This window comes from Ursus americanus, chromosome 2 (assembly GCF_024610735.1).
Source record: "Ursus americanus isolate L20-20 chromosome 2, mUrsAme1.1.p, whole genome shotgun sequence".
NCBI classification, from domain to species: Eukaryota; Metazoa; Chordata; class Mammalia; order Carnivora; family Ursidae; genus Ursus; species Ursus americanus.
The window spans coordinates 24,550,670-24,562,065 of NC_142128.1; the positions used below are offsets into that span (position 1 = coordinate 24,550,670).

Below are 11,396 nucleotides of genomic sequence, written 5' to 3' on the forward strand. Positions count from 1 at the left end.
CAAAGCTGTTGATACTGGATTTGGGATGCCGCTGCCGTTGGCGGGATGAATTCTGAACAGGCACTGCCTCTTTACCCATTTGCTTCCAATTCTCAGTCCCAGACAGAAGCATCCAGTTGATGAAGCTGTGGTGATGTGCTCACTTTACAGGGTGGGAAGAAGGGATACCTGAGATTTCAAGCTTCCATGATGCAAGGTGGGCCTGCTTTCCACTCAGATTTATCCAAAGATGGATTCTACCTCCTTCTACAGAAGGGGGTTCATTTATTGAGCAAACAAAAACAATAAATGTCAACCATAATGTAGACAAAAACTCAAGAGGAAGTAGTCATAGGTGGTTATTGTATGTGTTCTACCCCAGTCTTCCCCTGTTGGTGACAGAATCTCATTATTTCTCTACCTTCGCCCCTAGAGTAACAGTATTAAATAAAGACATTGGAAAACACTTCCTCAGATTCCATTTCTTATGAAATCGCTTCCATATTTGGCCAGAAGGGGGCACCCTGAAAGGGAGATTAATGTTTTCCATTTGTCCTCTGCAGTGTGGAATAGGGCAGTTAACACCTAGCACTAATCAGGAACTGTAGTATTAATATTAGTAATTTAAGGGAAAGAACCTCAGGAAAGATACGGTTATACAAAGAATATGTATATACACACACATACATATATATGTATATATACAACTATACACATACATATACATACGTGCTTACATATACATATAATGAAGAAAAAAACCAGTTAACCATCAAGTTCAACATCAGGCTAATTACTTTTCCTCTTTCTAGTATTTTGTTGTTTCACACATAACAATTAAATCTCAGAATGTGAGATTGAAATATCTAGGTCAGCAAAATGCACAGTGTTCCTGCCTTTGCTCACCAAAGCAATACACTGTCAAAGGCAGAACACCAACACAAGGGATTTATAAAGTTCAAGTTGACTTTTAATTGCATGAAATATAAGGAGCTGGATTCCTGACTTTCGGGTATGGGGGATATTATGATGTTAACTATGAAGGGGTTGCTTACCTATCCGGACTAATAAGTGCATTCTTAAACATTTTGGGGGACAGATAAGAAGAAAAGAAAATAGCAAGATATATTTCATTGGAGAAAAGAATATGAATACTTCCCCTTACTAGTAGCAAAAATTCTTTTATATGTATATGGATTTCTAGACTATTACTTCATATCAGCATTACTTTGTCATGGGAGTCACAAGAATGTCAATTAGAGAGACGCAGGCTCTTTATTCTGACTTTTTTATTCTTTATTTCTGACTTTCTGCTACCATCCACTCCACAACCAAGTGCACTTGGAACCATAATTCACCAAAATGTCACTTGTTATAACATCGGCGTCAAACAAAAGTATGTGAAGAAATTGATACAGACAATATCTTGGGTATGAATGGAAATATATTTTACAAGTTAAAATGTTCCCGTAGTGACAATTTAATGCTAAGAAGTTTGTCCAGGTTTCCCTGTATTTTATATTTCTCATTCTGGTAATCAAGTCTCTGACTTAGGAGTTCCTTATACTTTCTGTCCTTTCTTTGTACCTCTGGGGGGGTCCTTCAACAGGAGTACTAAAGTCTATTGATTATGCACATTCCACCAGGAGCAAAAAGTAAGTAGAATAGGTTTGGAAGGCCCCCAGTGACTTCTAAGAAACATTGGCCTAGAAGGACAAGATGTATATGAAGTGTCTTGCTTTGCCAACCTTAGTATTTAATAGGTCCATAACTAGCACATAGGTACTTAATAAACATTAACTGAAGGAATCAGAGAATATGAATGGTAAATGAAACCGTTCTTTACAAGTACTATCTACATCCAGTTGGAGGCCAGCATGTACGTTTACAGAGCGGCTCCACCCAAAGGCCGCTTTCCCAGGAACTCCAGAGAGCACGGGCTGGTGAGCAGTAAGAAGTGCCCGTCAACCGTCGCGAGAGGCGGGCCTCGCACCACCTCCCCACAGCCTGCCACCTACCGGCTCTAGGACCCCGCGCAGCACCGGCTGGAACTTGGAGGCGGGACTAGGGGAGGCCGTCGCGCACGCATGACGTAAGCCAGCTCGCGCCGGCAGAGGCGAGGAAGCCGGGAACAGTGGAGAAACACGTTTCTCGCTAGCCTCCGTTCTCACGCGCCATGTTGACCCCCGTCCAGCAGCCTCCTCAGTCTAGCGGCGGAAAGCGCAAAGGCAAAACTCAATATGTGCAGGCCAAGCGGGCTCGGCGCTGCGACGGCGGCGGGCCCCGGCAGCTGGAACCCGGGCTACAGGGTATTCTCATTACCTGCAACATGAACGAGCTCAAGTGCGTGGAGGAGGCCTACAGCCTGCTCAACGAATACGGCGACGACATGTATGGGCCGGAAAAGGTACGCGCCCGGGAGAGTGCAAGCAGCCTTTGAGTAGTGAGGGAATGCTGCAAGGCCGGCTTTCTCGTACGCGTGCGCGCGTTTTGTGGCCGAGCTGGCTAAGGGGTGTGGCCTCGCCTGTGTTGCCGCCTCTTTGCCATATCTGGGTTGCAGACCCCTGCCGGGTCGTGTGCTTGAAAAACTAGGAGCTTTGGGGTTCCCCCCATTAGTAATCATAGTGGTTCCTATTTATAGGTTGATTCTGCGGTCCACGTGTTGTGTTTCTGAAGCTCTCAAACGTTTACTACTAGACTTGTGAAGTAATGTTGACCAGAACAGTGAAGCGCAAGTTGGTTAAGTAAACGGTCCAAGTTCGTAAGGGAAACTTAATTTGTCCTCGTAGTTTTTGCCATATCTTACCACGACTTTTACACCATGGTTGTAATGATGTTTGTCCTAAGCAGTGTCTGAAATAGTGGATTTAGTACTAGTGCTAGTTATTTTTCAAATGCGCATGTAAATACACTTTAAAAAGTAAAAGCTTTTGTACTCATACCACCTAAAACCTAATTTTCCCATCACAGTTTGGAAATCGTTATAGTCTTGGCTTAGGATCTGGACTAATACATACACAAACACCTCAATGAATTAAAAGGGGGAGGATAATACAGTGAGGATTTGGGTTCAAGTTCCATTATTTACTAGTTTTAGGGCTTGGTCATGGGCGTATTATTTCATTTTGCTGAGCTAAATAAAAAAGAAAAATGATAATGTACCGAATGTTGGCCTAAAAGTTGCTTATGTATATAAAATACATACTGGCATAAAGGTTCCATAAATGTGTATAATTATTAATTAGTGCATGTCTTGCAGACTAATAATGGTGGGGCAGAGAACTGGACAACAAGTGAGTTCCCTGTTAACACTGGTACTTTGATAAAATTCTTTACTGTTTCTGTTCCCTGTTCCTTAGTAGACTAGAGGTAAGGGGTTTTTTATGCCATAACTCTTTGGTCTAGTTGATGTAGTTTTTTAATGTAGGTAAGGTCCAGAGCTGACAGCCAAGAAAGAATTCTTGAGGCGTTATTGGTGCAAATAGTGGTTTTACTAAAGCAGGGGGACAGGACCTGTGGGCAGGAGTTGCTGCACGGGGGCTGTGAGGGGTGACTGATTATATACTTGGGAGTTGAGGGGAGGTAAGGGAAAAGGGAGGTTTTCAAAAGAGCTTTTGTATGCTAAAGAGGACCTACAAGATTAGAGACCTTGCCTTTATCGAGTTAGGGTTTTTCCCCTCTAGTAAAGCGTTAATAGTAAGACAGTTGGGAGTTTCCTTCTGGAAGTTAAGTTATTGATAAGAATGCTTTTTTTCTGGTAAATCACTCAGACATTTTGTAAACCAAGGGAGACTCATGTCTTGTTGTATTGCGATCTCTGTTAGTTAACCATTTGTTTTTCCTTCCCTTAGCTTTAGGGCAGCCAGGAGTGCCTGAGATTTGTCACACATATCCCACCTGGGTGGGGGCTGGGGTTTGTGGGGTGTCAGCTTGGGCTTTGTCCTCTGTCTGCCTTCTGCTCCCTCATCATAATCTCACCAAAAGGAGATGGTCTTATTAGGCACAAAGATACCTAGTGATAGGATTAAGGTCTGTCTTGAATTAATTCATCTGGTGAGCACATTACCCTGTGTCCCAGAATGTTAAGATGTTTTTGAAAACATTTTCAAATTCTGTGTGCCAGTCTGAGGGAACTCCCTTTTTCCTCCACATTTTGTAGGAAGCGATGTGTCAGTTTCTTAATAAAAAGCTTTATTGTCAGTATTGATCCATCTGCCACTGGAGAGTTCACATAGGTAGTTAATTATCCTTTTAACTTGAGCTATTTTTGCGTTTCTGCTCATCTGTTTCATGCAGTTTATGGACAAAGATCAGCATCCCTCTGGAAGTGAGGGAGAAGATGATGATATGGAGGCTGCCTTGAAGAAAGAAGTTGGTGACATTAAAGCATCAACAGAGATGAAGCTAAGAAGATTCCAGTCAGTGGAGAGTGGAGCAAATAATGTAGTCTTCATCAGGACACTTGGAATAGGTATGTCTGACTAATAAACCTTAAGATTATTAAGCCTATAATATCTGGACATCTCCTTGCCTCAGAACACTGCCTACAAAATGGCTTGATGGTTATGGTTCAGTTAATCATTTGATTGATCTTTTCCACACTGTTCTAGCACTAGACATACGGAAAGGTAGAATGGGTGGTGAACGTCACATTGGCTTAAGAGTGGAAACCTGGCTTTGCCATTTTCTTTGTAACTTTAGGTGAGACAAGAGTACATACTTTGTTTAAGAGGAGCAGCTGCTCTTCAGTGCCAGCCAATTTGGAATGGCTCCAGCCATCTGGAATGTAGTCCTGTAGGGCTAGATCTTCTGGTTTTTCAAAAGAAGTTGGAAATTTGAAGAAGTTCTAGATTTTTAATGCTGTTAACTAATTTAAAAGTATTGAAAACACTGAGTGGCCCCAAACAGACTTGTAGGTAGTGAGGATGGCTGAAGGACCATTTCATGATCTTGTGTAATTCATGGTTTTGGGGCTTCTCTGAGTTCTGAGATCTAGATTATTGTACAAACTTAACTAGTGGATGAATTAAATCTTTTAAAGTGACTTGCAGGTTTTTTTGTTTTGTAAAAAAGTGTACTGTTTAATGTTACATTTGTAGTTGCTATTGTTATAAGAAAGTAGTATGGTGGTGTTGGACAAATGAGACATCACAAAAATGTTAACTCCAGTGTCTTCATGAACGATTGTTTTTAGTGAAAGCAGTAACAATGCTGAAGAGTTAACATATTAGATATAGTAATAATCATCATAGGCAGTGGAGAAAGTTGGAAAAAATGTTTGATTAGACTTACTAATATTCATTATGGTAATTTCTTCTATACTGTTGATGTGGGTCACTGCCAATGACAATTCATTTTAGAGAGTTTGAAGAGGTTCTAAAATGCCCGAGAGTTTATATTCTTAACTTGTTTGCTTTGTGCTGACTCTTTTATTTTTTCCTTTAGAACCTGAGAAATTGGTACATCATATTCTCCAGGGTATGTACAAAACCAAAAAGAAGAAGACTCGGGTTATTCTACATATGTTACCCATTTCAGGCACATGCAAGGCTTTCTTAGAAGATATGAAAAAATATGCAGAAACATTTTTGGAACCCTGGTTTAAAGCTCCAAACAAAGGGACATTTCAGATTGTGTATAAATCTCGAAATAACAGTCACACGAATAGAGAAGAAGTTATCAAAGAATTGGCAGGTATGTTTTTTTTAGTAATTTTACATTAGTATGCAATACTAAATACTTATTCTTGATTTTATGGTTTTTTTTTTTTTTTTTTTTTTTTTTTTTTTTTTTTTTTTTACACAACTTAAGGCTTTTATTTTTGGGTGTAAAAGAAGTATATTAAAATGTCCTTAAAATAGGGGTACCTCGCTGGCTTAGCAAGCAGAGCATGTGACTCTTGGTCCCAGGGTTGTGAGTTCAAGCCTCACGTTGGGGGCAGAGATTATTTAAAAAAAAAAAAAAATCCTTAAAATAATATCAAACCTAACATTGTGATATGTTGGATATGAGACTTTCTGGTAGGTAGATATGAAATCTTCCACATCAAGATTGAATTTTCTTTGGGAAAAAAGTACTCTGATTAAATGTCTCAGGATTTCATTTTTATTTATTTATTGAAAGCGTTCACAGAATTTTTTTAAAAGATTTGTTTATTTATTAGTGTGACAGCACGAGCTGGGAGTGGGGGGAGAAGGAGAGGGATTCAAGCAGACTCCCACTGAGCAGAGAGCCCGATATGGGGCTCAGTTCCAGGACCCTGAGATCATGACCTGAGCCAAAGGCAGACACTTAACCAACTGAGCCACCCAGGGGCCCAGAGAATTTGATTGAGGTCCATGTAGAAGAGTAGACTAGTATATATATTGATTTAGAAAGTCCCAAACGGAAAGATGAAAGATTGTATTTGTATCTGTCAAGCTTCATGGTATCCTTCTCCCTCTAAGTGTTTCCCTCTTCTTGTTACAGGAATAGTAGGCAGCCTCAATTCGGAAAATAAAGTGGATCTTACCAATCCACAGTACACAGTGGTAGTAGAAATCATTAAAGCTGTCTGTTGCCTGAGTGTTGTGAAAGATTATATGTTGTTCAGAAAATATAATCTCCAGGAGGTGGTGAAGAGTGCTAAGGACCCATCACAACTTAACCCAAAGCAGCCAGTGCAAGCAGGAAATGGGAAAGAAGCTAAATTGGAATCTGGTGACAAATCAAGTCAACATGACCCAGTAGAAGGAAAAAATAACCAGCAGGTGGTACCAGAAAATAATGAGGAACTGGGGCAGATAAAACCAAGATCTGAGACACAGGTGGTGAATGACGGAGGAGCTAAACCTGAACTTGAAAGTCAAGTCACAGAAAGATCTGAGTCGAATGAAAATGACATCTCATAAGAAAAAAAAATTCATTTGGTGTTGCAGGTGGGTTTCTCAGATGGTGTTCGGTGAGATATTGCTAGGATTCCGTATAAAATTGTGACTAAAAATATATTGTTTTTGACCTTTCTGCACTGCATAATGCTGACCTCACAATAGTGAACAGTGATTGAGCAGCCCCATTAACAGTTCTGTTGGAGATCTTTTCAGCCCCCTGTGCCAGGTACAGTTAGGCCCACATGCATTTGGTTGAGCTAGGAGAAGCTGTGGATAATGATGGACACTTTCGTGGTGGGGAGGGTGGAAGGAAGATAATGTTGGCCTTTCCTTCCTGATTACCTTCCCCAGCCTCCCCTTCTGCGCTGCCATCTGACTTATGGGAGCAAACAAACTCTAAAAGAGAAACACATAGGGACATTTTCATTCTAAGGAAGGAATTTTTATGTGTTGCAACTCAGCTGTCCCTTCCCACTTTGTTGTAAACATTGCAAAAACATGGGTCTTACAGATTTAGAATTGAATTGTTTTTATGAACCTTTCTATTTTTTGCGATTATGTTAGTTATTATGCCAGTTATATTTTACTAACATTTGTTACAAATCTGATGGTCCAGTGCTGCAATTTTTGAAGGCATGGTGTGAGATAGAAGAGGACCATTCTAGACATAGAACTATAGACATTGCTGATAAGGTTAGTGATGAAGAATTAGTCTTCTGAGTTTCTTCAGTATGCCAGTGCAACAAGAGACACAAATTCTTTCTTTATAGTGAAAGCTACTTTTCAGTGGTCTTATATGGACTTAAATCCAAGCTATTTTATTGCATTATATATTGTCGGTGGAATGCAACTTACAAACCTAGCATTTGCTCCAGCAATTGTAACTATAAATCATAACCATTTGATGAGTAAAGATGTTCGTTATTTTAAATGGCATCTGGAATATCAAAACAGTGAAGTTTTGTTTTAAAAATCACATTCAGGGGCACCCTGGCTGGCTTAGTCTGTACAGCATGAGACTGTTGATCTCGGGGTGGTAGGTTCAAGCCCCGTGTTGGGTGTAGAGATTACTTAAAAATAAAATCTTAAAAAAATAAAAAATCACATTCAGTGAAAGGTTTAGGAAGCAAATTATTTAGTAACAGCACTTATACTAGGAAAAGAAAATTTCACATAGTCGGTAAGAATCTAGTACCAACATAATGTTAAAATGCTAGGGCAAAGGGGCGCCTGGGTGGCACAGCGGTTAAGCGCCTGCCTTCGGCTCAGGGCGTGATCCCGGTGTTCTGGGATCGAGCCCCACATCAGGCTCCTCTGCTGGGAGCCTGCTCTTCCTCTCCCACTCCCCCTGCTTGTGTTCCCTCTCTCGCTGGCTGTCTCTATCTCTGTCAAATAAATAAATAAAATCTTTAAAAAAAAAAAAATGCTAGGGCAAGAAACAGTACGAGAAATTGAAAAGCCTTCACTTTCAGTTTAATAACTTATGCCACCTGATGCTAACGAGGTTTGTGTAATTAACTGAAAAGCAGCAGCTTCTTTGTTTGGGTTGATGCGTTAGCAGTTCACGAATATTTGTCATACTGGAGCCTTAGTAAGATTGGTAAATGATGATGAAATTCAAGAAAGCTTTTTCTGCTGTGAGGAGCCTCTCAAAACAAAGGCAGTATAAATTTATATCTGAAGACTGAAGGTCTGCCATCCGTACTCCTGGTGCTCATCAGTTTTGCTGATTTTGGTAAAAGAAAATCTGATGTTGATGTTACAGCACACCAGTTTCTTCACAGAGAGGTGCTGATATAAAACACTTGGAGATGAAATGGAGAAAGTTCTGGATAATGCTGCAGAAATTGTTAACTTTATTAAAGACCCATTTATACAAGAATGTTTAAAAAAACAAACGAAACAAAACTAAAGTCTGAACAAAGGGCACATAAATCTACATACAGAAATCCAGTGGATTGTCAGAGGAAGAGTTCTCAACAGGATATTTGAGTTGAAAGGTGAATTGCTAGAGTACACACAAGGAGCTACTAGGCCAGATTTTGCTGAGTGCTTTGGAGATGAAGGATGGCTACAAAAACTAGGCTATTTAGTAGACATTTTTCTTCACATGAACAAATAAAACAAGTTTCTGCAAGGTCCTGGATAAAATATGTTTTCTTGAAAGTGATAAGATTCTCAGATTAAAAAGAAACAGTCTCTTTGGAACTATCACTTTGCCAAACTTTTGAAATGTTTCCACAGCCCTTGGGCTTGAGAATGAAGAAAAGATAGCAACAAGTCTGAAGCCTTTACTAAAACTCTCCATGAAGAACTGCAACGCCAAATTAAATGGCATTTTCCCTCCTTTTCCTAAAACTGGTGTATGACTGGGTGAGGAACCTCTTCTCTGAATCTCAGCCTGAGATTTTCCCCAGAAGAAAAAGAACTCTGTGAGTCATAGTCTGATAGTTCTGGGTTTCCGTGAAGTAAGAATATCCTTAACTTAGTGCTCACACTCCCATGCAATGAGGGTTCCCTTAATTTGGAAGTTTTTTCAAGGTTTCCTCCAGGGTAAAACAACAGAAAAAAGCTGAAGAGACAGACACCAAAGAGGGCTGCATATTAAGTCCATATTGAGAATAAATATTAAGAGGCTGTGAAAGTCACTTTTGGACATAGGTTTACTAAGTTTTGAAAAGTTCAGTAGTATTATAAATGTTGAGTCTTCCTGCACCAATGTCTGTGTTTATTTAATGGCTAGGGAATATGGGAATATATTTTTATCCTCCTAAACTAGTGGTCCAGACTAGAAGGATTTGGGGGAGGGGTAAAGGCTATGGACTGGACCTTGGTAATGCAGATGAGGCTGGAACTTTCTTCTAGATCTTAGGTATTTGAGTGTTGAGGTCATCTTGAAAGGATGATAAGAGCATTTTAAGTGTCATTTGCATGAACAGGGAGGATAGGATTTTGGTGCCTTCATCAGACTTGCTCCAAGACAAAGATACTTTTATTTTGATAGTGCAAGACTCTGGGACTCTGGGAATAAAGTTGGCCATACATACGCTTTTCGAATATTTAACTCTGCAAAACTGGATTCCTTTTGCTTTGTGGAAGCTGCTACTCTACAGAAAGATTTTGATTTAGTAGTTTGTTTTTAATCTTGTGTTTATTCGTATTTGGTAAGACCTGAGTGCAACAAAAGCTATTCTTCCCCAGCTGTGAAGCACTGTGTTCTGTTGGAATCTGAATTCATTCATTGATGTATTTTCAGGTTTCCCAACTTTATTGTCGTTGACATTTGAGCATGTTGTTTTATAAGTGACAAGATTCCAGGGTGGGAATTGAGTGATTTTTTTCTTTTCTTTTCTTTCCTTTTTTTTTTTAAAGTTATGTCAGTTAAAAAAAAACTCCAGTGTTGTGGTTTAGTAAACTTGTTTTGCTCTGTGGAGGAAAGTGTGTTAAACTTGGTATCTTGAAACATGTTTGTTTAAGGTTAAACATGATTTCTAAATGTTGTTTTTACTTGTATTTTGCTTTTGGTATGGCCAAATATTTAGCTTGTTTTTCATAGTTACTGATATTTTCAGAAAAATCAAAATAAATTTGTTCCCTAAAGATTGGTGTTCTGTGCCTTTTCTTCCTGCCTTTTAGTAAATCTCTGGCTTTATAATAGATATCTCATAAAAGATACTTACATGCCAAATTATGTATCAAAAATCATGTACATTGTCCTAAAAAAGTACAGATATAAAACTTTTAATAATTGCTCTTGATTAATTACTCTTAAGTAATCCAAACTTTAGATATTTTACAGTGAACTTGCTTCAAAAGGAGGTATAGGGGTGCCTGGGTGGCTCAGTTGGTGAAGCGTCCAACTCTTGATTTCAGCTTGGGTCTTGGTATCAGGGTTGTGAGCTCAAGCCCCATGTTGGGCTCTGCTCAGTGGGGAGTCTGCTTGGGATTCTCTCTCTCTTCCTCTGCCCCCCCCCCACTCTAAAATAAATAAATCTTTTTAAAAAAGATATAGTAATACAGTACTTAATTAAATTCACTTACTGGTTTTGAATTATTTATGTTCCTTATTTTAAAGTTAGTATTTTAATTCACTCTATTTTTTTTTAAAGCAGGCTTCACACCTATCATATAGAGCCCAGCGTGGGGCTTGAACTCATGATCCTGAGATCAAGACCTGAGTGGAGATGAGGAGTCAGATGCTTAACCGACTGAGCCACTCAGGCACCCCTTTAATTCACTTTAAAGAACTAGTAATATAAGATGTTAGGCAGAAGAAATTCTGTATTGAACACTCCTTAGAATAGTTTTAAACTTTATTTTGAGTTAATCAGACCCAAGATAAATTCATTGTCCACTGTGCTTTTCTAAGTAATCATGTGCTGTTTTGAACCCTGCAAGTCATTAAAATCATTGCCTTTGTCAGTTTGGTCATCATAACCGTTTTCTTTCCAAATATTTTTGGATTTTTATTTATTTAATTTTTGGCTAAGTACAGAACAAAAAATTGAGTTTTTCAGCCAGGAAAAGTCTTCAGCACTGTAAGAGAGT

General features: G+C 39.2%; 2 protein-coding genes across 2 annotated transcripts in view; both read left to right on the plus strand.

The window, feature by feature from the left end:
- Positions 1–1,844: 1,844 nt before the first annotated feature.
- Positions 1,845–10,448, plus strand: LOC148110521 (THUMP domain-containing protein 1-like). Its single transcript, XM_087865745.1, has 4 exons — positions 1,845–2,386; positions 4,276–4,450; positions 5,425–5,673; positions 6,448–10,448. The coding sequence occupies exons 1-4, from the start codon at positions 2,156–2,158 to the stop codon at positions 6,867–6,869; spliced, it is 1,077 nt and encodes a 358-aa protein (XP_087721871.1). The 5' UTR covers positions 1,845–2,155; the 3' UTR covers positions 6,870–10,448.
- LOC123793862 (transport and Golgi organization protein 1 homolog) overlaps positions 6,794–11,396 on the plus strand; it is an 86,836-nt gene continuing 82,233 nt past the window's right edge. The window contains exon 1 of the mRNA XM_045799884.2: positions 6,794–6,896. The gene's annotated coding sequence lies outside the window, so the exon portion shown is untranslated. The remainder of the gene's footprint in view (positions 6,897–11,396) is intronic.

Bases quoted from the DNA above. Each gene is read 5' to 3' on its own strand.
- LOC148110521 (XM_087865745.1), top strand. From the start codon at position 2,156: ATGTTGACCCCCGTCCAGCAGCCTCCTCAGTCTAGCGGCGGAAAGCGC. The intron at 4,451-5,424 runs GTATGTCTGACT...TTTTTCCTTTAG, and splicing joins CATCAGGACACTTGGAATAG to AACCTGAGAAATTGGTACAT. The intron at 5,674-6,447 runs GTATGTTTTTTT...TTCTTGTTACAG, and splicing joins AGTTATCAAAGAATTGGCAG to GAATAGTAGGCAGCCTCAAT.